Source organism: Rhododendron vialii, chromosome 3a (genome assembly GCF_030253575.1).
Source record: "Rhododendron vialii isolate Sample 1 chromosome 3a, ASM3025357v1".
NCBI lineage: Eukaryota > Viridiplantae > Streptophyta > Magnoliopsida > Ericales > Ericaceae > Rhododendron > Rhododendron vialii.
Genome location: NC_080559.1, coordinates 5,648,374 through 5,674,933, shown reverse-complemented (window position 1 = coordinate 5,674,933; position 26,560 = coordinate 5,648,374). Strand labels below are relative to the sequence as shown.

The 26,560-nt window shown below is 37.9% G+C and overlaps 2 protein-coding genes and 1 long non-coding RNA gene across 4 annotated transcripts; all 3 read left to right on the top strand.

Annotated features, from left to right (window-relative positions):
* The first annotated feature begins 5,627 nt into the window (after nt 1–5,627).
* On the top strand, nt 5,628–7,084 carry LOC131319087 (abscisic acid and environmental stress-inducible protein-like). Of its 2 annotated transcripts, none has more exons than XM_058349203.1 (2): nt 5,628–5,898; nt 6,645–7,084. In XM_058349203.1, exons 1-2 carry the CDS (start codon nt 5,769–5,771, stop codon nt 6,902–6,904), a joined length of 390 nt encoding a protein of 129 aa, XP_058205186.1. In that variant the 5' UTR covers nt 5,628–5,768; the 3' UTR covers nt 6,905–7,084. The 2 variants fall into 2 exon arrangements, with proteins under 2 accessions (XP_058205186.1, XP_058205187.1); XM_058349204.1 differs by having other exon boundaries at nt 5,635–5,883.
* A 7,964-nt stretch (nt 7,085–15,048) lies between these two features.
* LOC131319086 (abscisic acid and environmental stress-inducible protein-like) lies at nt 15,049–16,711 on the top strand. Its single transcript, XM_058349202.1, has 2 exons — nt 15,049–15,315; nt 16,125–16,711. The coding sequence occupies exons 1-2, from the start codon at nt 15,198–15,200 to the stop codon at nt 16,436–16,438; spliced, it is 432 nt and encodes a 143-aa protein (XP_058205185.1). The 5' UTR covers nt 15,049–15,197; the 3' UTR covers nt 16,439–16,711.
* A 5,278-nt stretch (nt 16,712–21,989) lies between these two features.
* On the top strand, nt 21,990–23,289 carry LOC131319090 (uncharacterized). The gene is made up of 3 exons (XR_009197882.1): nt 21,990–22,114; nt 22,899–23,004; nt 23,159–23,289. It is a non-coding gene; the product is annotated as an uncharacterized LOC131319090 (long non-coding RNA).
* The last annotated feature ends 3,271 nt before the right edge of the window (nt 23,290–26,560 follow it).

Genomic DNA, 26,560 nt, shown 5'->3' with positions numbered 1-26,560 from the left:
GTGTGCACACACTAAAGAGAGTGTTTGACAAATTCAGTAACTTGTTCTTCTTTGAAATTTGACAAAGTCAATGAATTTTCTTTTTAATTGGTAACTTGACAAATTCTCCTGGTTTTCTTGCAAGCTATCAGCAAATTTAAAGAAACTGCAATAGATAAAATGCTGGGTCCAGTTGGTCTGCACCATGTTAATCTTGTCATCGATCAAAACCCCCTAGCTTATCCCTTCATTATTCAACAAACTGGAGTATAATTTTTTCGGCCCCATCTCGGGCTCTCAAAAGACGATTAATTTGAATCGATCAGATATTGATAGCTATGTAAACAAATTTATACTTTGCTTCATTTCATGATACGTGGTGAAAGCTTTTAAACTAAATTCGTTTACTTTGAACTACTCCCTCCCTCCCTCCCCATTTACTGGTCCCATTTGCACAAAAGCTCGTTAGATAACTACTTCTAGAACTTTCTATGCTTAAGCATTCATCGCTAAATTACTCTCAATCATGGATGACCCTGTCAGAGTTTCATTTTGTGAAAGTGTTTCACGATGGTCTCATTAGCAATTCGGTAAAAAAAAAAAAAAAACTCTCCATGTGTACTACCACCTTTCATACAATGATTAGTCACTCTCTTTTTTGCCTACTTTCTCACTTTAGGGGGAAAAAAACCTCCTGAAATTGAGTTGAGATACGTGACCCCGGTGAGTGTAAGTCCGTAGCTAATCACTATGTTGGTAGCTCATCACATAGTATCAAAAGTTAAAGAGGTAGCTGCAAAATTTTATTTAAATTTGTTGCGCTACATTATCTACTTACTCAAAAATTAAAGTGAATTTTCTTTTACTTTGCCTACACATGAATAATTCAGTACTGATACTATGAAAAAAAAAATTGAATTACATGAAAAAAAAATCGAAAACATATGTAAAAATACAAAATTTTAGTACATATTTGAGCCAAAATGTCCGCTTGAACCCTTAACCTATCGTGCAGCCACCCCTGCAAAATATAATCATTGAATATGATTAAACTCTATAAGCTGGTAATGTCTTTTTTAATTCAGGAGTGCGACGTATTCGAAAAAAAAAAAAACCTATCCATGCATACACGTCGGTTGGTGCGGGACCTTTGCCCGAAAATCTTGATCAAATGCACATCCTGTCGGCTCGCAAGGTTCAACCAGGGGTGTGTTTTTTGGGCATACTGGACAAAAGAGAGAGTCTACGACACACAACTTTTAAAAGTGCATATCATATATACTTATTCATATATACTTATTGTATAATTCGTTCATAATATTTTTGTGTGTTTTGCAGGTTGTGGTGGTGATTCGTTGCTGGTGAAGGGTGGTGTTGGTGGATGTGGGTGGGTTGTGGTGGGGTGGTCAGGTCGTTCTCCGGGGTAACAATAGGGGCTTGTTCCTCAGGCTCCGGGGACGGTGGTGGCAGTGGCCCATCTCACTCCAGGTGGCCGTTGTTGGTGGCGGGTAAGGTTGCTGTTTAGGCTGGCCTATGTTGTCTATGAGTTGGTCTCCGGCTAGGCCTATGTTATCTATGGGTTATGCCTTTTAGTTTTTTAGGTTACGGTTTTGGTGTTTTGGACTTAGTTGTTCTATTTGGGTTTTAGGTTTCTTGTGAGCTTTATTGTTATAAGGGAAAATGACGGTCCATGACGTGTTTTGATAATTAATACCCTCCAAGAACATGCTAAGAACAATTGTTAATACTGAAAATGTCCTTGACAGATATTAAATATCAAAACATATCCTTGGCCGTCATTTTCCCTTGTTATATTTATACCTATTTAGACTTCTTTGGTGATCTGGGCTGGGCCCATTAGGTGCTCTGTTGGTCTCCGGCTAGGCCTATGTTATCTATGGGTTATGCCTTTTAGTTTTTTAGGTTACGGTTCTGGTGTTTTGGACTTAGTTATTCTATTTGGGTTTTAGGTTTCTTGTGAGCTTTATTGTTATAAGGGAAAATGACGGTCCATGACGTATTTTGATAATTAATACCCTCCAAGAACATAATAAGAACAATTGTTAATATTGAAAATGTCCTTGACAGATATTAAATATCAAAACATATCCTTGGCCGTCATTTTCCCTTGTTATATTTATACCTATTTAGACTTCTTTGGTGATCTGGGCTGGGCCCATTAGGTGCTCTGTTGGTCTCCGGCTAGGCCTATGTTATTTATGGATTATGCCTTTTAGTTTTTTAGGTTACGGTTCTGGTGTTTTGGACTTAGTTGTTCTATTTGGGTTTTAGGTTTCTTGTGAGCTTTATTGTTATAAGGGAAAATGACGGTCCATGACGTGTTTTGATAATTAATACCCTCCAAGAACATGCTAAGAACAATTGTTAATACTGAAAATGTCATTGACAGATATTAAATATCAAAACATGTCCTTGGCCGTCATTTTCCCTTGTTATATTTATACCTATTTAGACTTCTTTGGTGATATGGGCTGGGCCCATTAGGTGTTCTGTTGGTTTCTTGCCAACTTGAGCTTTTCTTTGTAATCCTTTTTCTAATCAATAACATTTTTGCTTCGCTGTTCAAAAAATAATAATAATATTTTTGTGTGTTTTGTAAGTATTGTTCTAAAACTTATAATTTTTCAGCATTATGATTCATAACATTTTCACTATAATTCATAATATTTTGGTACATCTCGTAACTTTTATACTAAAAAATCGTAACTTTTCAGCAATGAAATTCGTAACGTTCTCACTCAATCATATTGTAAAAAAATTAATATCTTGGCTACGAAAGTGCATGTGTACATTAATCGACTTGTAGTTAAACGAGGAATCTACCGATCAAAAGCTATAAAGTAGATATGTGTATATATATTGAAAAAGCAAAATATTATAGATTTGATGATCGTTTATTTAGTGGGGAATTGATTTTGGTACTCCCCAAATTTATAACAATACTTCCCAGTTTCCAAATTGATTTTGGCACTCCCCTTTGAGAGTGCGGTTATCAATTTGAGAAGTGTAAAATCACTCCCCTATTTATTTTGTCCCTCGTGAACTAAAGTTAATGTTTAGGTATATACTAGAAGCCAGCCAACAGTATCACCAAGATGTTATCTCTATGTACAAGTATTTGGAGTTCCTCACTCAAAACTTAGGTTTAAGTTTCCACAGCTGCGCGCTTGTTGGGGTTATACACACTCTTGCATGCCCGTAGAACGGGGTTATACTTATTCTTTTGTGCCAGTAGAACACGATGGGATCTTGGGGTTATACACGATGGGCTCTTGGCTTCAACCTCAACACAGTCGCATGCAATGAGATCACCTCGGGAACGAATTAGTGGAGTAATGCACATGTTTTTCTGCATGTTATTATTTTTAAATAAACACGAAAGAAGCAGTCCACCTACTTAATTGATCGATACAAGAAAGAATTAAGAATCAAGTAGTCCACATAGAGTCTTTTTTTTTTATCATTGTCCCTGCAGTACCAAGTCTACCCCTGACTTTTTAATTAAGACTTACGTACTCATGCAAATGCATGAGCATGTAGTTGACCACGTCTCTTGGACCTGCGTAACTCTCACAATATAATTGAAAGTCTAATTAATCTATTTATGATTGCACAAAACAACGCGGTGTGTCTGGACGCTCTTACAGAATACTTATCGATTTATGTCCTAATCGTCCGGACAGATATAGGCCTCTGTCCAGACTATATTTCCACTTTCCTAGTATAAGACTTGAATGGTCTTTGATAATGGAACGGTGGCATGTCAACTGTGTTTGCCCTCATCATTGAAAGATCTGGTCTTTTGTGGTTTGACAGGCCGGAGAGGCTCCCGCTGTGTTTCCGCTGTTGGGCGGTTTTCGCCTACCAGCAGAGTTGAGCTCCCACGGCAGATCTATTCCTGTTGGGTTCCGTGCAGCTCCCACAGCAAATCTGTTGCATGGTGGTGGTGGGTGTGATCTGTTTTGATTTTGGTGGATGATGGTGATCTACAACTGTGATCGAAGTTTCTCAAATGTAAAGGGTTAGGTTTGGGTTTTCTTTTGGACTGAGCTTTGTTGTTTATTTTACTTTAGGCCTTTTTTTATGTGCTTTGATTGTATTATCAGGGTTTTAGACCCATGAATATTTTGGACTTTGTCTTACTAGGTGTGTTTGGACTTTGTTCCCAACTGGCCGGATGTATGTTCCAACTTTTGGTTGGAATTCCCTTCCCCTTTCCCCCTTAATAAAATATTTTTGTTCAAAAAAAAAGTATGCCACTCTGGAGAAACATATCTGGGGATCTTATTTTTTTGCAACCATTTGGTCTCTTTGGCTAGCGAGGAATGGCTATATCTTCAACAATGTAATAACAAGGGTGTGTGAACTGACGAAGGTTTTTTTTTTTTTTATCAGCAAAAGAAATTTCATTAATCTTAGAAACGAAGTTATAAAGATTAAAAGGAAACAAGAAACAGTATCACAACTAAAAACCTACATCCAAACTAAGTTGGCACCTAAGCTAAGGATATGTGAGGGTGGGGGGAGGTTGGCGAGAAACCAACACGACAGGGGAAAAACCAGATTACACAGGAAAATACATCAAACTACACAGAGTAGAAGCAGTTTGAACATAGGACTAGCTGCACTTGTATCCCAATCCATATAATGCTTGGTTGGGAACTGGCGGAGTTGATCTAGACAAGAGTAACAACGTGGATTAAAGCAAAATTCGACATCAAGATCTACTCGGTGGAAGACTTCAGGGGCTATCTCGACAGAATTTGAAAGTTGAAAATTTAGAACGGGATTTAGGCGTGTCTCAACATCCAATTTTTTGTTGGATGTTTTTTCTTCTTGTCTTTTATTTATTTATGTATCGTCTTTCCTTGGTTAAGCAATTTTGCTTGTACCATCTCCTCCCTCTCGATGTACCCCTATCGAGATCCATAAATTTTTCTTTGCCGAGCAAAAAAAAAAACCATGCATCCGGACAGATGCAACCACCGTCTGGAGTTCTGGACAGGAGATGCTGAAATGCTTGAAACCTGAAAATCAAGCCCAAACTTCTCTGACAGCGTCCCATGTGTTTGCAGTTATATAATTTCATCAATATCTCATATTGTTCGGGGAGGGATAGCAGCACACTCGTTGTGCCTCATCTCATTAATTTGAATCAGTCTTGTTTAAAGTCAAAAAACCATCTCGTTAATTTGAATCATCTCATTAATTAGGGGTCCCTGCCACTACAATTGAAGTTGAAGTACAAGTAAACTCAAAAACCACTGATCAAGTTGAATAATACAGCTATAAATATCTGATCAATCTAATTTTTAATATATAAATTCTTGTATCCGGGACATGCTAAATGATTGATTCAAATCGTCTTTTAGAACTCGAGATGGGGCCAAAAAAAAAAAAAATAGTTTGTTGAATTATTAAGGATTAGGGTATGATGACAAGCTTAACATGGTGCAGGCCAACTGGACCCAACATTTATCTATTTCAGTTTCTTCTCCTGATACAGCGGGCAAGAAAACCAGGAGAAGTATTAATAGTTACTGACTTTGTCAAGTTACCAATTAAAAAGAAAATTTATTGACTTTGTCAAATTACAAAGAAGAACAAGTTAGTGAATTTGTCAAACAGTACTCTTTTTCAGTGTGTACTCACAGCCACTGGAATATCTCTCCGAGCCTATAAATGGACATCGAAATCGAACTTCGATTTCATTCCAAACCAGTCTATCCAACCAACTAAAGAGAGCAAAAGAAAAACTAAAGAGGGAAATGGGTTCGAAAGCAATTGTTTTCCTTGGCCTTTTTCTGGCCGTTGCTCTTCTCATCTCCTCGGAGGTGACAGCCAGGGATTTGGCTGAGACTACTACCACTTCTACTACCCCTAGTACTACTACCCCTAGTAAGTTCATCTTTTTAGCTGAATATTTGATTGATGATTTCGTACCTCTAGCTTTTTTCCTCTCTTCATGGCACAACATGCAATAAAATCTTGGTTCTGTCTCTTAAGTACGAGGTCCGCTTAGAGCTGTTTTAGTTATTCTGCAATTACTTTCCGAGATTGCGCATGTCATAAATCCTATATATCCTACAAATTCACGGATTCAGGAGTGATGGTGTAGTGGGGTAAAGGTAAACCAATCGATCTATATTTAAAGCTTTTTTAGAAAGCTGAATTAAGTTTCGATTTAAACAGGCTAAACCAATGTAAAACCTTATTCAACTCCAAATTATTTTAGATGGGGACAATACTACATTATTTTGCAGCACCACACGATCGTAGGGCAATAGCATCCCCATGTATACTTGCAGGATAATCTTCTTAATTTGAGATGATCTCTTCTGAAAAGAAAAAATAAAAAAATGTAATTTTTTTTTTTTATATTTAAAGTCGTTTTTAGTATAGCACAATTAGGGTTCCTGCCACTGTAATTCAAGTTGGAGTACAAGTAACTTCAAAACGACTGATCTACTAGTTTATAATATATTGATTGGTCTAGACAATTTAATATTACACTATGACCACTCAGTTCCAATTTTCTTTTTTTGAAATTTCGCTTTAATATGTTCGTTCATACTAGAATTGTTTTCACGCTTGTTTCTAATCACCTCTGTACTAGTAATCAAGCATGTATATCATTTGTGCAGCTGATCAACAGACTAATGCGGTAGATGATTCAAAGTATTATCGTCATCATGATGGTGGATATTACGGAGGTGGCGGTTATTACGGGGGTGGATATGGAGGCCGATATGGAGGCGGCGGATACGGAGGTGGATATGGAGGTCGATATGGAGGTGGCGGATACGGAGGTGGATATGGAGGTGGCGGATACGGGGGTGGATATGGAGGCCGATACGGAGGTGGCGGTTACGGAGGCGGCGGTTACGAAGAAGAAGGGAATTAAACTTATAGGAGGCCAAGTTAAAATATGTATGAATAATGGAGGAAATCTGATCAGGCCCTTTAGATTAATTACAGTCATCTAGTAGTTCATCTGTTAGGGCATGGTTTGTATTTTCCTGTGTTTGATTTATTTTCCTGTGTATGATTTTCAAGTTGTGTTAATTAAATTACATTGTATTAATGTTGTGTGTGTGTGTGTGTGTTTTGAAGCACAAGGAGCTATACGTTGAATGTTTATTAATCTGCAAAAGAAAGAAATTTATTAGTAATTTGAAACAAGTTTGCAACGATTTTTTTTATGACCAATTTACAACGATTAAAAGGATCCAAAGTATGACAGTATCACAATGACCATTGGTGGAGGTATATAAGAGCCCATGCGGGCTCGGCCCCTCCTGAAATTTGAAAATATTAACATGTAGTATGATTATTAATTATTTATAATTAGTATAGATTATTAATTATTTGTAATTAGTATAGCCAATCTATGAAAATATTAAATATTTTTTATTTGATCTAACCAAGAATTAAAGTTATTTTACATCGCCATAGGAATTTCTCAATTTCTTCCATAGACAAGAATAATAACACATGTGTGTTGCAACTATCTAACAATAAAAAAAAAAAATTTCATATACAATATATATATATATACACACACACACATACACACACACACACACATGATATGTTAATATACTACAAAAGCTACACCTTATATTGAGTACATTTTTGCATGAAAATACTTCTCCTTAGTTGGCCCCCCTCGGGCCAAATCCTAGCTCCACCACTGACAACAATGAAAAACTGATATCCCAACTATGCCTGACACCCTAGCCTCCGATAATCATATGCCACTTTAGAATCGCAGAAAAATTGATGATCGGAAGCCAACCTAAATATACATGAGGTAATCAAGAGCATAAAGAAAAATAGAATCAGGAGAAAAAGAATTCTCAGTCAAATCTGAATATGACAAATGGGAAGATTCACAACACCACCAAAATCCTCTACTATACTTATTCAATCTGGAAAAAAGCTCAGCCCTCCTAAGATTGAGTTCTTTGTTTGGCAAGCCACTCAACAAAGAATTGCTACAAGGTCTGCTTTGATTAATTTCAAGAGGATTAATTAGGAGCTCAAAGTAATACTCCCCCAGTCCCAAAAAGGATGACAATTTTTAAAACTCGTGTCATTTTCATCGCTTATATATTTTAATCTATAATTTCTTTTATCAATTTAAAATTTTTGTATAATAGAACTAATCGAGAACTTGTATAATAGAACTAATCGAGAACTATCAAACAAGATCCAGGATGTGATCGATATTCCAATGTTGGGCAGGAAGTTTACGTGGACCAATTACCAGAACTCCGCCATCCGTAGCCGCTTGGATAGATTTCTGTTGTCCCAACCTTTTCTTGATAAGTTTAGGGTCTTGCAATGGGGTCTTCCTAGGCCAATTTCAGACCATTGCCCTATCATGCTTTTGGATGATGATAGAGATTGGGGTCCAAAACCTTTCAGGTTTTTGGACATATGGCTGTCCGATCCTAATTGTTTGAAGGTAGCTAAAGAGGCTTGGGATGAGGTTCAGGTGAGTGGCTGGGCCGGCTTTGTCATTGTGCAAAAATTAAAAGCAATAAAGGTCAGATTGAAGGCTTGGAATAAAGAGGATTTTGGTGACATCAATTGTGCTTTTCAGGACTCTGAAGCTAAACTCCATCACTTCGACATTTTATCTGAAGTTAGGCAACTGAACGACGAGGAAAAAAGCGATGAGATGTTCTGTCAAGTCAGATTATTGGAGGCTTTCAAATCTGTTGGAATCTTTTTGGAAACAGAAATCTAGAATCAAGTGGCTGAAATTGGGAGATAGAAACACCAGGTTTTTTCAAATCTCAGCTAACAACCGATTCAAGAGGAACTTGGTGGGTTCAATAAAGATGAATGGGTGTCTGGTGGTGGATCCGGACCAGATCAAAGAAGCCGCTACAGAATTTGCTCGGAATAATTTTAAGACAAAAGGATCAGACCAGTGTTGGGGGGATTTTTCTCTAGAAAGATAGAACCAGAGATAGCTTTGCAACTTGAGAAGCAATTTGAGGAGAAGGAAATTGTGGCTGCCTTGCATGGATGTAGCAGTCTCAAAGCTCCTGGGCCCGACGGCTTTAACTTTTCTTTTGTTAAGAAAAGTTGGGATTTTATGAAAGAGACGGTCCTCCAATTTTTCTCTGAGTTCCATGCCAATGGGAAGCTTACTAAAGGTATCAATTCTACTTCTGTCTCTTTGATTCTTAAGGTAGCTTGTCCGGTTTCTTTTAAAGAGTATAGACCCATTAGTTTGGTGGGGTGGGTCTATAAGATTCTTTCTAAAGTATTGGCGAATAGAATTAAAGAGCATATGCGATCAGTTATTGGGGAGTCCCAAGCTGCCTTTGTTTGTGGGAAACAAATTTTGGATGGTGTCCTTATAGCTAATGAGGCCATTCACAGCTGAAAAATTAGGTCGCATGGGGGCCTTATTTTAAAGCTAGACTTTGAAAGAGCGTACGATTGTGTTGACTAGAGCTTTTTGAACAACATGCTATTGAGGATGGGATTTAGGGACAGGTGGAGAGGCTGGATTATGGAGTGCTGCTCATCGGTCTCTATGTCAATATTGATCAATGGTTTAGTTTCTCAAGAATTTAGCACGCAGAAGGGGCTTAGACAGGGGGATCCCCTATCTTTGTTCCTCTTTAATATTATTGTGGAAGCCCTTAACATAATGCTAGAACGAGCAAAGGAAAGGAATATTATCTCAAGAACTAAATTGGGGAGCAATGGGGTTTCATTATCTCATCTATAATTTGCTGATGATACTATTCTTTTTTTGCAACAATGACTCGGAGGAGATGGCAAACATTAAAAGAATTTTAAGGTGCTTCCAACTGATGTCTGGTTTGAGAATTAACTTCTCAAAAAGCTCTCTTTGTGGAGTGAATGTTCCACCGGAAGCGATAAATTCATTGGCTCATATCATGGGGTGTAAGGTGGAAAAGATACCAATCAAATACCTTGGTTTGCCTTTAGGTGCAAACCCAAGTAGGATTAAGACTTGGAATCCCGTAATTGAAAGGATTGAGAAGGTCTTGAGTGTTCGGAGATCCTAGTGTATTTCGACTAGGGGAAGGATTACTCTTATCAAATCCAACACTGCAAACGGGCCCATCTACTTTATGTCCTTGTTTAAAATGCCAGTAGCAGTTGCGAGAAAACTGGAGAAAATGCAAAGACAGTTCTTTTAGGGTGACACTAGTGATAAACAGAAGATTCACTTGGTAAAATGGGATGAGATAACAAGGAAGAAATCTGACGGAGGTTTGGGGGTGAAAAAGATGCTCCAACAGAATCTAGCTCTTTTGGCCAAATGGTGGTGGAGATTTGGAAAAGATAGAGAGTCTCTTTGGGTGAAAGCCATTAGAGGTAAATATAGACTGGATAGAAATTGCTGGCTCCCTTATGGTCATGGTTCCGGTTCAACCTCAAGAATTTGGGCGAATATCTGCTCACTCGAGAATTCTTCATTTGGGATATTCTATTCGAGAGAGCTTCAGAGCACAGGTAAATTCAAGTAATGCTACTGTGTTTTGGGAACATGTTTGGTTGGGTGAGTTACCTTTGAAAGAAGTATACCCTAGACTGTTTTCATTATCTACTCAAAAGGAGGAACTGATCAGCAATTTGAGGGGAAACATTGTTGGGGGATCTTGGGACCTTCTGTTCAGGAGAGACATGTTTGGGCAGGAGAAGCGAGAGATGGATAACCTGAGGCAGCAACTACAACGGGTGACGTTAAACCAATCGAAGCCTAATGCTTTGATGTGGCACTGGACAGGGGATGGTATTTTCACAGTGAAATTGGCATATGGTCATTGGGAGTTGCTATCCCATTCAAGCAATGCTCCCTTGGGTTCTCTTTGGAAGAACGTAAGCCCTCCAAAGGTGGAAATTTTTGCTTGGTTGGCTGTCAAGGAAAAAACTCTTACCAGGTCAAAACTTCTAAGTAGAAATGTGATAGTTGAGATTCATTTTGCTTTGTGTCCTCTATGATCAATGCATCTTGAAACACACCAACACTTATTTCTTCATTGCCATTTCTCTTGGAGTGTTTGGTCAATAATTTTAGACTGGTGGAATATGAAATGGGTGTGCCCAGTCTCGGTTCCGAAATTAGCAAATTGGTGGTTTGCAAATGGGTTTTCCAATTTGGAGAAACTTATTTGGGAAGCTTGTTTCTATTGCAATGCTATGGTCCCTTTGGTTGGTGAGGAATGACTATATTTTCAACAACTCAACAAAACAGGCCTGGGAAGTGGGAGATGTAGTTAAAACAAGGGTTGCGATGTGAATGAAGGCCAAGTTCGACATCAAGGTCTACATTGTGGAAGAGTTCAAGGTATTTTTAGATGGTATCCGAAAATTGAAATTGTAATCTTTTTTGAGGTGTGTTATCCAACTTTCGGTTGGATGTGTTTGTGTTTTTAGGTGTCTCTAAGCTCTGTAAGCTTGGATGTTTTCCCTCGATGTAACCCCTTCGAGTTCTATAAAATGTTTCGTTTACCGAGCACAAAAAAAAAAAAACAAGATCCATATTTTGAAAGATATAAGAAATTGAATTTGGCACGGATATCAAAAATTGACATCCAATTTGGGACAGAGGGAGTACTATGAATGCAAGGCTTGGTTGCTTTCTGTATTGCAGAATTGAAGACACCTAATCACTTGCTTTTACACTGCCCGTTTACGAGAATCATTTGGGCTAGCTAGTATTCTTGAATGGTGGGGCATTTCATGGGTTTATCCTTCAGACATCCGGCCATGTTCGTTTTGGGTTTTAAGTTTTTTTGGGTAATGAGTGGTCAGTAGAGAGAGATAGATAGAGAAATTAGAGTAATAATTAGAGAGAAAATTTTATGGAGACTGTGAACAGAAAGAAAAGTTTGGGTCTAGAGACCCGAAACGAACATGGTCAAGCTTTGGTGAGCATGTGGTTTGCAAACAATTACTCCAACCAGGAAAATTTTTGCTGGGAAGCAGCCCTTTATGCATGCAGGGTCGAGCTCTGGTCTATCTGGCTTGCTAGGAATAATCTCATCTTTAACAACTCTATTCCATGCAAGAATGGGCCGCTGGCAGGGAAAGTCTCATTCAAGCTCCGCCTAGAAGAAAGTGATGGTGTAGATCTCTGATTGTAACGCTTTTTCAAGCCGTTGGTAGAAAAAGTGCCGTGAGATCTAGAATTTCTTGTAGTGTACGTACCACTGATCAAGTGAGGTCATTTGATTATTGTTTTTAATCTTATTAGTTTAATTAATTTGTTCCAAGTGTGCCTTGATTGTCGGATAGCATTGATAAATAAATGGGAAGAAATGAGGCTATCACAATTACGGGTCCATGGCTCTATAGTTGAAGTACAAGTAAACTTAAAAACGACTGATCAAGTATATAGAATTTCTAGGAAAGATAAAGTCCAGAGAAATGGCAGGCACGTTTGTGATGTGGAAAAATATACATTATATATATAGACACACATCCACATTATACTATGACTAAGGCCGTAAACGAGCAGAGTCGAGTTTGGTCGAGCTCGACTTGAGCCTTTCCGAGCCCTTAACGAACCGAGCCTAGTCATTTAGTAAATGAGCCTTTTTATCGAGCCGAACTTTCCTTAACAAGCGGAGTTTTTGTGGAACGAGCCGAGCCGAGCTCGCGAACTATTCGGTTCGTTTACATCCCTAACCATGACACAGTTATTCAATAAATAGAGCGATTTTTATGTAGAACTTCTAGTGATTGGGTATTGAGCTCTTTTCCAGGTTCTCTCGATGCTTTTATTTTCTTATCGTACTGATTTTTTTTTTAATCGTTTTGATGAATGAAATTTCTTTGTCGATAAAATAAAAAAAAAAAAACTCCGGCAGATGAGCCGAACAAAAATTCCGGATGTGTTCTTTTGGAATTAACTCATTCGGAAAGAAGCTGTACTAGAGGTGTTAGCCTTCAAAATTAAAGCTCGTTACTCTTTGATATGCGTTACTCTTTTGAGTATAGAGTAGCTCATATCAAAGAGTAACAAGCTTTTTTTTTTGTCAATCGATAAAAGAGATTATTTTTACATCAGATATGAAGTACAAAGTACAAACTCGGGACACTATATTAATTATAAGAGTTCACGAGATAACCAAACCCAACAACTCAACCAATACAAGAAATAAGTCCATTATAGGGAATAAACAAAGAAAGAAAGGAAAAGCCCGCTAAGGGAAGAACACTCACACGCAGGTGGGGAAACTCGAACTTCTGATCTCTTAGTGAAATGCAAGAGTCCTGGTCAACTGCGCTAGCCCCAATTGGTAGTAACGAGCTTGAATATGTTAGAAACTTCGTATACTTTTTCTGTTACTGTGATCATAATACCAAGCATCTCACTTGATATATAGCGATTCATGCTTCATAGTTAGCTAGATTCATGCTTCCAGCGATTCACTGTATATATATGAAGCGATTGCTTGGTGTATCACTGTATCGTATCGACTCAGGCAATACGGTAACTCTTCTGTCCTCGATGTACCCTTTGTCGAGTTTTAATAAAATCTTGTTGTGCCTATAAAAAATTAATACGGTAACTCCTCTGGAAGAAAAGATATTTGTCATTGCCTTTAGAATGACGGTTGAATCAATTCACGGGGGGTTTGGCTCCTTATTTTGCTTCTAGCTCAGAGCATTCTTCAACTTCAAAATCATATCAAATGGTGTTCAATCAACTTGATTTTCGACGTGATCAATATTTTCGGCAAGCTATAAAAAGTGACCGGTTTCGAACATTATTGTGAGCCCGGAAAGAGCCCACGAACAGCCCAAACAGAACTGAAAAACTGGATGGAGAGAGACTGGATGGGAGCCGACCCCAGAAAGAAGAGCCCCCGGTTGAACCTCCACCTCCGACAGAATGAGCATTTGATCAAGATTTTCGGGCAAAGGCCCCGCATTGACAGACGTGCATGGGTAGGTTTTCATCTCTCCAATATATATATATATATATATATATATATATATAGCACTCTGAAATTAAAAAAGACATTACCAAATACATAGGGTAATCATATTTAATAAATATATTCGCACTCTAGGTTGAGGGTTAAAGCAGATGCACTAAAAATTTGTACCTTTCCCAAATGGGGCATTTGGATAGTCACGTATCTCAATTTAATTTCAGGTGGTTTTTCCTTTAAGGCTATGTCTGGATGACCAGAATCTTGAGCGGAAATAGGAATATCATTGCTGGGAATTAAATTTTTGAGAATTTTCTTGAGTAGAATAGGAATATGATTACTATGAATCAATTTCCTAAAAATTTAATACGGATTAATTTCATTTCATCTCTGGTGTTTGAATTAACTCAATAATCTTGTTCAGGTGATAATTATTTTGAAAATTTATCAAAGTTAACATTTTCTTAATTTTCTTAATGAATGAGCAGGAATTTCATATTACCATGGGGTAAGGATGGGATTAGATTCTCACTTAATCTGGGAATGTGATTCCTGAATGAATATGATATTAAGAATCTCATTCATATTCTTGTCTCTTCCAAACATAGGAATCATAGAAGTATGACATCACATTTCCGTTCCCGTCTCCTCCAAACGTTGGAATCATGGAAACAAGACATCACATTCTCATTAATCCTCCTCAAAATTCCTCCAATCCAAACTAAGGGTTGTTTCCAGTAGTGAAAAATTTGTAGATTTTTATTTGTGGTTGAAAATTTATTAGATGTTTCCGGTAGTGAATAAGTTGTTAAGAAATGTCAAGTTATTTCCGGCTGTAGTGAAATTTTTTTTGCTGAATATGTGAGTGAAAAAATTGAGTTGGTAATAACTTTTTTGTTTGTGAAAACTAGTTAGTAAAATACGTTAAGTTTTTAGTATTTTTTGTCAGTGAAAAAAATGCGTTAAGTAATTTGTTTTTTTAGCTGGTAGAAACGGGCCTAGAGCCTAAGTGAGAAAGTAAGCCAAAGTGTACTCGCAGCGTCGCTGTTGTCCAGTCCAGGAGAAGTAGTACTCCGTAAGTAATTGACTTTGCTCAAGTTACCACAAAGAAGTTACTGACTTTGTTACGCACCGAAAAGAAAATAGCTGGCTCCAATCTCTGCTAGCTCCGAGCCTATAAATAGGGATACGGACTTCAAATTTACACCTCAATTTCATACCATCCTATTCTATTAATTCAACCAACTAAAGAGGGAAATGGGTTCGAAAGCAATTGTTTTCCTTGGCCTTTTTCTGGCTGTTGTTGTTCTCTTCACCTCGGAGGTGACAGCTAGGGATTTGGCTGAGACTACTAGTACTACTTCTACCACTCCCGGTAAGTTAATACAGAAAAAATTTATTTACGGATCTTTCCGTGTATTTGCGTTTACGGAGTTAAATCGTGTGCGTCCAAAGTGTATTGGACGGTCCGGATTGTAAGAAAATTATTCGCGCGAAGAGTTAAACTCTTCCAGCGAATAGTTTTCTTAAAATCTGGACCGTCCAATGCCGAAACGGACGGCTGTGATTATTCACGGAGCCTCCGTGAAAAAGTTTATCGCAAGTTAATAACTCGATTAAAAGGCCTGGATTTTCCTTCTTTTCATTCTCTGTCATTTTTCTTCTCTTCATGGCACGTGCAATAAAAAATCTTGGTTCTGTTCCTTAAGAAAAAATTCCACTTAGAGGTGTTTTAGTTATTCTGATATTACATTCCGAGAGTCATTATTCCTATATAGTTTACAAGTTCAAGGATTCAGGAATGCTAGTATAGTGCGGTAAAACAATTTTGTAACTCAAATTTCATTTTCCACAAATAAAATTTTTTGCTTCGCCGTCAAAAAAAAAAAAAAATCATTAGTCTGGCACAACTGGGTTCATGCCACTGTAATTCAAGGTGGAGTACAAGTAATTTAAAAACGACTGATCAAGTAGTTAATAATATATTGATTGGTCTGGGCCATTTACTTAACGCACTGACCAATCAATGCAAGCCACCTCAATTGCCCTTGTATTCATTGAGTTTCAATTTTCAACCTTACCTAATTTTGATTTATTATGTTCGTTCATATATAGAATTGTTGCCACGCTTGTTTCTAATCACCTCTAAATTATTAATCAAGAATATATATATCGTTTGTGCAGCTGAACAACAGACTAATGGGGTAGATGATGCCAAGCATCATCATGATGGCGGCTACTACGGAGGCGGTGGCGGCTATTACGGGGGCCGTGGCGGCTATTACTGGGGTGGTCGTGGTGGCGGATACGGAGGCTATTACGGAGGCGGTCATGACGGTGGGTATGGAGGTGGCGGTTATTACGAAGGCCCTGGAGGCAGATATAGATGGGGTTATGGAGGCCGCGGAAACGATGGTGGCGGTTACGTAGGTGGCACAGGTGGATATGGAGGCTGGGGTTACGGAGGTGGCGGCGGTTACAAAGAAGGAGGGAATTAACACTATATGTGCTATTTAAAATATCCATGCATGGAGGAGTTAAAATATGTGTGAGATTAATAAGTTTTCTTTTTTCACTGTTCAAAAAATTTATGAATAATGGAGGAATCTGATCAGGCCGTTCAGATTAATAATCATGTATCCTCTGTTAGGACATGGTTTGTTTTTCCCTGTATTTACCTATATTTGTTTTTCAGACATAGCAGATAAATAAATTAATGTAAATCACGTTTGTATTAGTGATATGTTATATAATTTGAATGTTTCATAGCATTCTCTATTTTTTTCATCCTTCGCCAACTACAACCTGCCTAGCCGGAATTGTGAGACCTACATCGGCTTATGTGCAACTTACGCAACATAATAAACTGGATTACGTACTTTAACTCTAAAAATGGTAATCTCGCCCGAATTGATAGATACCCGGATAGATCGATCTTTACCAGTAAGCTAGGGTAGTGTAATATTACTCGATTTAATTTTTTTAATCGCCATGCCAGTTCTCTGTTGTCTTTTGTAATTTGAAAACCCTATAAAAGGTTGTAGTTCTGATTTTTCTTAATCGCCAGTTCGCACCCACTCCATCGATTAACAGTCATCCATCATAGCACTTCATCATCGAGCCACCTTGCTTCATCAAGAGTCAGTTGGGATACCCACTCCATCGATACAGAGCCATCCAATATATCTAGCGAACTTGCTTCATCAATCGGGGGTCACCTTGAATTTTTTCAGCTCCATTGAGTGCTCCGTGCAAGCCCATTCAATGGCGTGATAAGAGTCTTTCCATAAATTGTCAGCCATCAGACTTGTTGGGAGTTTGTACAAAGCATCGACCCGTTACAGCGTGCTCAAGGCCCAATTCATATAAGAGTAACAGCAGAGAGTCCACCACATCACTTGAATATGGGAGTATCCTACATCAAAATGATAATTTGATGAATGAAATACTCCCAATTTGTTTGTCAATCCAGTCCATAGAGTAGCCTCCCTACTTACCCGACGCTTGGAAGAAGCTCAAAACCTGCTCTTGCTCGCACAAGACGAGGTAGTTCAAGTGACAACTTCCTTTAGAACAATTTAATTTGTCCACTCACTTTTTTTTTTGAATGCCAAAAAATTTATTAATTTTTTGAAACAAATTACAAAGATTAAAGGGATCCAAAACAGCTTCAAGCTAGAAAAGAGAAAACCCACGAGGGGAAACAACAGCTCCAGCAGTCACAAGCCAACTCAGATCCAAGAGGAGAGAATAACAAACCATGGTTGGCAAGAAACCAACAAAAAAACCCACACTCCCAAGAGACACCTAACACCTAAGACCCAAAACAAAAACCCAAAGGAGATACACCCAACCAGGCAAACCTCAACCAAAACAAAACAACAAATAACAATGACAACTCCCAAACAGACACCTAAGAGTCAATCCTTATGTTGAAGATCATGCGCTTCAGCCCTTTCCTCATCTTTGGCTTCCATAATCGCGATTCAACGAATAAGCTCCTTTTCATCACTCGAATAACTAAGACCCATGATCTTGTTAACGGTCCAGATAGCCTGAGCCTCATTTAGATGAGTCCTATTGATGCCTTCAGAAGAAATTGGTAACGCCGCAGCAACAACAGCTGATCTAAACAAAGCACCACTTTCCTTCTTATTTCCACTTTTCTTCTTGGATTTAGGAATGCCCAACATACTTTTTATCGACTTCTGCTTCTATTTTCCTTTCCTCATATCCTTTGCCTTCTCAATTGGGTTAAGATCCACAACTAGTTGAATGTCCTCAACTTCTTTGTCATTTAAAAAGCCTACTTCTGAAAGGTTATAAAAGCCTACATCAGATTCCACTGTTTCAGTAACTGGGACTTTTTCCACTGTGCCATCTTCTAAGCAAGAAAGATTTTTCCCTGCAATAATTGCTCCAACGTCACCCAAGGGTTGGGTTGTATCCTTCGAAGCAATTTCGGCGCCATCAGGTTCAGAGTCGGCCACTAACTGATTATCCCCATCAAGATTAGCCTCCTTGAGCATAGAATCATCCCCACCACTTACTGAAACACAATGAATTCCACTCCCTTGTCGAACTAACAGCTCCGCACCCAAAGACGACCCATTAGTTTCACTTCCAGACACCAAAATATCCGCCTCATCATCCTCGTCCTCCTCCTCTTCCTTTGATTCTTCATCAGAATGTGAGGGAGAATCAAGATTTACTCTAGGGATTTGTTTCTCTGCTTCATGTGGCTGGTCGCACGAATCTTCCATCACCTTAACTTTGTAACTCTTATCTTCAACCTCAACAGTAATCCACTCATCAATTTCCTTGAAAATATTAGTGGCGATTAAAATCTTAGCATCAGCAAAAGAAGACATCTTTAACGTTGATTCATCTGTAGATATGAAGGAATCCCATAACTCTCCAATAGATTTGAAAGAAGTATTGCTCCATCCATTGAGTGGCATTCCATAACAGCACAACCATACAAATCTTTCAGCGCACGCCGCTTGTCCATCCCATGGTTTGTAATCAGAAAACCACCTTTGAAGGCATTTTTCTTTGATCATTTTCTCCATTCCCTCTCTACTTGTACAAGTTAAAATCACGAACCTTTCACCCATCGCCTTTATATCAATATTGTCTAGTCTCATCCCTGTCATCTGGACCTTTAAATCATTGATTGAGATTAACTTGTGTAATTTTGCCACCGCGCTGCGGTATAGCCACCCATTACCAATGGATTTTAAAGATACCCTTCGGCCCACTTGATCGATCGCTACTTTCCAAAACCTTCTCTGTCTCCTTCGCAAGATTATCGCCATTGTTAGCATCACCTGAAACCATTTGGGCAAAAGATTTTCCAAGGTTGAAATTTTTTGTCCACTTAATCCGATATTGAAGTGAGAACCTTGAATTCCAGAAAGCCCTTGCGATCTATTTCCCACAACAGGGCGTTGGAAAATGGGAATCTTCAAATGTGATTTGTTCATATACTGATCAGAAGTTGCTTCTTTGACAAAAAGCTTCTTGTCGCTGATAGGCGAGTAAATGTTCATATTAACGCCTTCTAATTTATCTTTGTTAAGTCCCATTTATAATATTATTCGGAACTTTATGCTTTATTTTTGTATTGTAGGTATTTAGAGGGTTTGATACAAAAAGTGCAAAGTTGGAATATTAAATGGTGCTTGAAGATTGGGCTGTTCGAGTTTAATTTGATTAGCAATATAAAGTCTAACAGTTTAACACTAATTGCCCAAGGAATGGATGTTCACCGAAAGTAAACAAAGAATTGGGCTTGAATTTATTCCATTACATGATGGACCCAATAGTTAAATGGTGGACCAAGGCTAGGCCCAAGTGAATGATATCTCACAAGGGTTTATACAAGAAGTCGGCAGCAACAGCTTTAAAGAGGATTCTTCCCACTGACGAAAGGATGGATTTTTACTTGGGGGACTGCGGCAGCTTGGAAAAAGGGGATTAATTCTCCCACGGAAAAGAAGGAAGAATTGGGGCTGCCGTGATTCTTCTTGGGATCACGCAACCGACGGGCTGCGGCACATATTGGTTTTACAGTAATGTTTTCTTTTTCTTTCAAGTTTTGAAGTTTTGTTCAATTTCTCGCACACTAGTAACTCATTTCAGTTTTTGTTCTTTAATAAAGTTGTTCTTTGGTATTTGTTTGATTCGTATCTTTTGTTTATTTCGTATTTAGAAGCATGTTTCAAGTTAGGGTTTCTTTTATTTTATGCGCAATGTTTCAAAACAACAAAGGGTGGCTACCTAAGAGCCAGTTTAATTAGTAACAACCCGAGTTTTTAGTTAGCACACATCACTGTCTTTGTGGATTCGACTCCGGTCTTACCGGATATTATGCTGCGTCGGTCTCCGCCCTACGCTTGGGGCAACCCATTAATTTAGGTCTAGGAATCGGTCAAGCAGTCGCTAACCCACAACCCATTGGATAGTGTTTACAGAGGTCAATCTCGGTCGTCCAAAAGTATTTTGGACGATTCGAATTAAAAATAATCTATTAATAGTAATAGATAAATAATCTATTAACAGTAATAAATTATCTATTACTGTTAATAGGTGTTTTGGTTGGCATATTGCCTTCCTTCGGTCTCGGGTAACTTTTTGCCGGTGTGCCCTTGATCCATTTAATCTTTGTAATCTTTATAAAGATTGATAAATTTCTTTTGCTAAGCAAAAAAAATTATTTTTAATCCGAGCCGTCCAATGCCGAAATGGACAGCTAAGATTGCTCAGTTCCGTAAAGAGCCGATTTGCAGTGGCTCCGTAAATAAGTTTGTCTCTTGCTTATAAAAAAACATGAGACGAGTCCATTTAGAGCAACGAATTTTTCTGAAAGAATTAATAACCGAACAAGATCATCAAGCTCTTCTTTTTTCTTTTTTTTTGGTACGTCGGAATTTCATTCAAAGACTAGAAACGCAAGTTCTTTCGAGATTGTTGTTCTTCAAGATTGTTGTTGGTGATATTGTTTTTTTTTTTTGCTCAACGAAGAAAATCTTATTGGCTCGAAAAGGGTACATCAAGAGAGAAACTCACTAAGCACACACGCTTACTGAGAGAGGAAAACAAAGCGGGAAAACAGGAAAAAAATAGAGGACCATTCAACAGAAAATTGGATCGCCCCCACCTCCTCAACACTTTCTCTTCTTGTTGTTGCTTGGGTGTTTTTCGATCTGGTTTTATTTTTGTTGTTGGTTATGTTGTTGAGGTGGGCCTTTGATGCTGTTTCTTTTCTCCATCCAACCGTTGGTTAGATGTCCCAGCCCTTCCTCTTTAACTTGGTGTATCCTATCGAGTTCTCCTTAATAAATATTTTTTGCGGATCAAAAAAAATCAAATACAACAAAATGGGGATTTAGGGGCACTTTTGTAAGGGCATTTTTCAAAAAATGCCTGATCAAGTTGTTAACGCGGCACCATCCTCTAAAATGCCTCATTTGATTCTCCCTATTGCGGCACTCAGTTTTGACCTCAAATTTAATATATTTAATTTATTTATGGTAGTTTGATAGGGCAGTGAAAATTGCCTCGAAAAGATGTATTTAATAGGGCACTTACTTAGAGATACAAAACTATAACGTTTTTGTAATCGATCTTTTTTTTTAAGTGAACTCGAGAATTTTGGAGCAATTTTTAAAGGGCATTTTTACAAAACTGCCTCATCAAGTAATTAACGAGGCACTTTTAAGAACCACATTTGGTTAACCCGTAAAAACTGCAAGCGCGCCAAGAGTAGTGAAAAATTTGAACCTGAAAATTTTCTAGCGCTATCTTTTCTCATTCAACTTTCATTCCCCTCTCTCACAACTTTCCCAATTGTTTTCCCATACTTCTATTCCGTTCTCGCCCTAGCAAACCAGTCTCCATATCCCTTTTCTCTCTCTCTCGTTCACACACACAGACTACCGAGAACGACGCCATCAAAACCCGTCGCCGCCATCAAAAGGGCGCTGAATTTTTTTTTTCTCGATTGAAATCCTGTTCCCCCCAATATCTGCAATTTCGGTTCAAAATCCTCCAACTAGTTTCATCCATGGGATCGGTGGCTCCACTAGAGATTTTGCCAAAACAGGTCTAGCCGTACGCCAATTGAAAGACTTCATCGGAAAGAGCTCGCCACTCTTGTTTTTTTAAGTTGGGTAAGAGACAATCGATGTACCTTATTAATTTCTTATTCTAGGGTTTTGATTTGTGCGTTGGAATTTGGGGTTTATGATTCTTGGTTCTAGAAATTTATTTGGGGTTTAAACTTCACAAATTTGTGTGGCAAGAGTTCTCTTGTTTATGTCGACGTAGTCCAAGAATTTTGCGAATCATCTCCTTGATTTTAAGCAAACTGGTGTTGAGCAAATTACGCTATTGGGGAAGAAGCTTCAGCTTTAGCTTTAATAGTTGAGAGAATACTGTGCTTCTATACGTGTTCAATATGTTTGGAAGATAAACTAGGTTTACATTGGTTATTTACGGCAATGACTATTTGTGCATCTTTCAGATCAAAATAGGGCTTAAGGTCGTTGGTTCCATTTTGTTTTTTTTTTTTTTGGCAGTTTACCAGGTATTGTACCATTTGACATATCCCCTTTTTAACATAGCACATATATTCTGATATGGAAAGGGAGAACCCTTTTTGGTGCCCTCTTTTTTTGAGATTGTGTATATTTTGCTATTCTAACTCTGTCTAATAAACACTGTAATGTAATCTTTCAGAGAGCAATTGGTTTTCATAACTATAAGACTAAACTTCAATTTTCAAACCCATCCATGTTTTGTGAACAAAATGGTAACTGCTTCAGTTCATAATTGTAGTTGTTTCTTTTCCGAAACATCTAATCTCTTACGTAGGTGATCTACTTTTTGTAATTGCTTCAGTTCATAACTCGAGCAATTGATTAAATTTTCAATTTTCTTTGTTCGCAACTGTAGAACAATGTCAAAGCATGATCAAAATGGCAAAGGCACAGCTTGCACCATCAACCTTGGCTTTAGGCGAGGGAGAAACGGCAAAAAATACTAAGGGGATTAGAACAAGGTACATACGGTCTCCGTACATATAGTGTGCTATAGACAAGCATATAGTCATGACATGCAGAAAGTATATTCTTCTTTTTCTTTCTTTTCTATTTTCTGCATGTTGTTTGCAGTAAGTGATAAACATATTGTTGACATACTTTCTTTTCCATCAGTTCTGGCATGTTTATAAGTGCATCCGAAGACAAAACATGTACCTTGGATCTCATTGAGGAGAAAATTGCAAGGCTACCACGATTCCCAGGAGCCATGGTGAGGTAATTCCACTCTAACTTGAATCATTATCATTGTTCCCTTCCTCCTACTTTTAGTTTGAAGGATATGCTTATTTACTTTGGTAGAAATAAAAATGAAAATGTTTCTCATTAGGTGGCATGGAAACTATGGATGTTCTTGTTGATATTTGTTATAGAGTATCCATGAGCACCTGAATTTTATAAGTTATCTAGCCAAACCATAGTTTTAAATAGCGGCCGATACGGTACGTATCGGCCGGTTCGTACCGGAATTTTCGACTCCCGGTTCGGATATAGGCCGATATATCGGTGAGATTGAAATTCACAGGCGTATCGGCCGGTTCCCGATACGTATCGGTCTATAACCGATTTTTGGACCGGTACGGCTGTTACGGCCGGTACGTATCGGTTCTGAAAAAAAAAAAAAACAGAAAAAACCAAAAAACAGAGCTAAAAAAAAAACAGAAAAAATCAAAAAACAGAGCTCCTTCCACACATATATATATATATTTGCTTCCACGTCATTCATGTACGTATCGGTACCTCCATGTCATTCATTCTGGCATTGAAGTTGTATTAGCAAAATTATGTTTGACTTAAAAGCTATGAGCTTGAAACTAGTTGTGCCTAGCGATTATGTAATGTAAAACCTCTATGGTGTGTTTATTTTAATGTCTTCATCTTATTTTTGCTATTTATGTCAATTATATCGAAACTTATAATGTTGCATTTTTCTCATATTTGTAAAATCTTATTGAATTGCGAGTTTTGATAAATTATCGGATATTTCACATGAAGAGAATGGGCTATTACATGTCTTAAACTAATTAAAATGTGATAATTTAAGCCAATGTTTGGGGCAACAGTATATTTTTCAAGTTTTATACATGTTGCTGATGATTTTTAAAAATTCACGACCGCGACACCCGATTCCCGCGACGTATCACCGATATGTCCCGATACCGATATACAGCGACCGATACCGCGACGGCGACCGATACCGCGATTTAAAACTATGAGCCAAACCAAAACACATGCTTGAAGAATATTCTCAAGCGCCTGGTCATTGTGTGCATGCAGTCATTTGAAAAAGAAAAACAAACTGAAAAGATAATTAAGAGCATTATGAGTGATTTTCTAGGTTTCGGTTCGACTGTTTTGGACTAAAACCCAGATTATGAACTCAAATGTCTGTTTCTCTAATCAACTGGATTGGTGAGAGAGTAGGAAGAGCAAGTAGTTTATTTAGTTTGTCATTTGAATAGATGATTGCAGTAGCTAGTGAGATTGTTCTAATTGCGTGCTCATAAAAACTTCATTTTTGCTGCATGTATGTATCTATCTTCCTTTGCATTTGTATATAAGGAGATGAGTTTTGTAATGTATCTTGTTTAGGAACAACCACAAGTGAAAGGACGTAGAACTATTAACTTTCTGCAACAATAAGCTACAAGTGAAAGGACGTAGAACTATTAACTTTCTGCAACAATAAGCTACTGGAGAATGAAGATTCAGATTTGGCCTTTGATGATCTTTAGGAGCTGTCACGGTGGTGAGATGTTCCTAGTTAATCTCCGTTCGGTCGACTGTATTAAAGCTTCTTAGTTAATCTCAATGGTAGTGTTAGGGTCTATTTTTTCTTTTGTTCTGGCTACGCCTAGGAATATTGAATTAATGTTGTGTCTGCACATTAGCTCTTTCTTGTAATGAGATCTTATAGAATACCAAAATATACCATCATTATTTTGTGCGCAATTGTTGGATGCGTGAATGTGTAATTTAGCACTATTTGGTGGATGCTTGAATGGGTAATTTAGCACTAATTCAGCAGGTCATTAATTTTTTTTTTTTTTTGCAACTTGAAAGCCTTTTGGGGCAATTTTAAGTGGCACAATACGCAACATGTCGAGGCATTTGTAATTGCCTTGTCAATAAGCTATTGGGGCACTTATAAATGCGTCAATATCTGTTAACCGTGGTTACTTTGGTTAATTTGAAACTCTGTGGTGGCACCAAAAAATGCCTTGATAAGTAATATATGAGGCACTTACAAGTGCAGCGAGAAAGAACTCTTGAAGCTTCTTAAAGTGCCTCAAGAAAGAGTTCTTGAGGCACTTTAAGGTGCCTCATAAAAAGTGTCGCGTTACATCTATAGCTGCATCGATACATGCGGCACTAAGGCATAGTGCCTCAATAGGCAAACTGCTCCAACAGGTCTCCTGTTGATCGCAGTTATGACTGCCCTAACAAGTCATTTTTGTTGTAGTCCTTTGCTGCTCTAAGCTAGAACGACATTTTATCATGTATGTTTTGGATCTTGGGTATAAAAAAAATTAAAACTATTTACACAAAATTCGTATGAGTCACCAAAACACAAGAATCATGAAATTTCACATCATTTTTTTTTTCCCCTTTCTTGTTTTCTATCTTCACAAACAATAACCAAATTAGCATCAATAGAATCAACATTTTCAAAATATCAAAACAATAACAAGCGGTATCCCGTGCAATGCACACGGACAAGTGATTATATTTTATCTCTTTCTAAAGACGTTCGAAATTACATATTCAAATTCTAAAAAAATTTGTTTTGGAATTTTTTGAGAATTGCAAGAGTTGAACTTATTTTTATAATTTTTCTATGGAAGTACCGGCTCTTTTCCCGTCCACTTCTGGATTGGACCGTCTGATTTTATTTGTCTTGCTGTAGGGTTTTATTTGATTTGAAAAGGAACCGTGGGGTGTTTTTATTTGTGGAAGGAAGAATATATTTTTGTAATTGTATACTTATCTTCTTATTTTCCCGAAATCTCATACCTAATTCATATATACATATACTTCCTTATTTAAAAGGTCCATGAGAGGAGAGAGAGAGAGAATGGCAGCAAAGGAAATTATTCAATGCCTCGGAGCACGGCCACCTGGGTGTCCGAGCTACAGTTCTTTATTACCAGACGTTTACATGGACCCCAAACTAAGTGTATTGGTCTCAAGTGAATTTGTGACTGTAAAACGCTATGGGTCTCCACGCGGCAGTGTTGCAAGGCCACTGAATGATTACTCCGTCGATGTTGATAACTCGGAATTTATTTAAAATCTAAAAACTCTAATTGGCAACTTACAGAATTATCATAATAGATTGAAGTAAAACGTGTTCATTCTGAGGTTTTTTTTTACTTTCTTGGTAACCCTATATAGCGCCGATAGAACAAAACAGCAGACCGGAAAGTCGACCACGGAGAGAGCGAGAGAGAATGGCAGCAAAGGAAATTGCATGGTACGGAATGGAGAAGAATCCCGACGAATATACCGACGACGAAA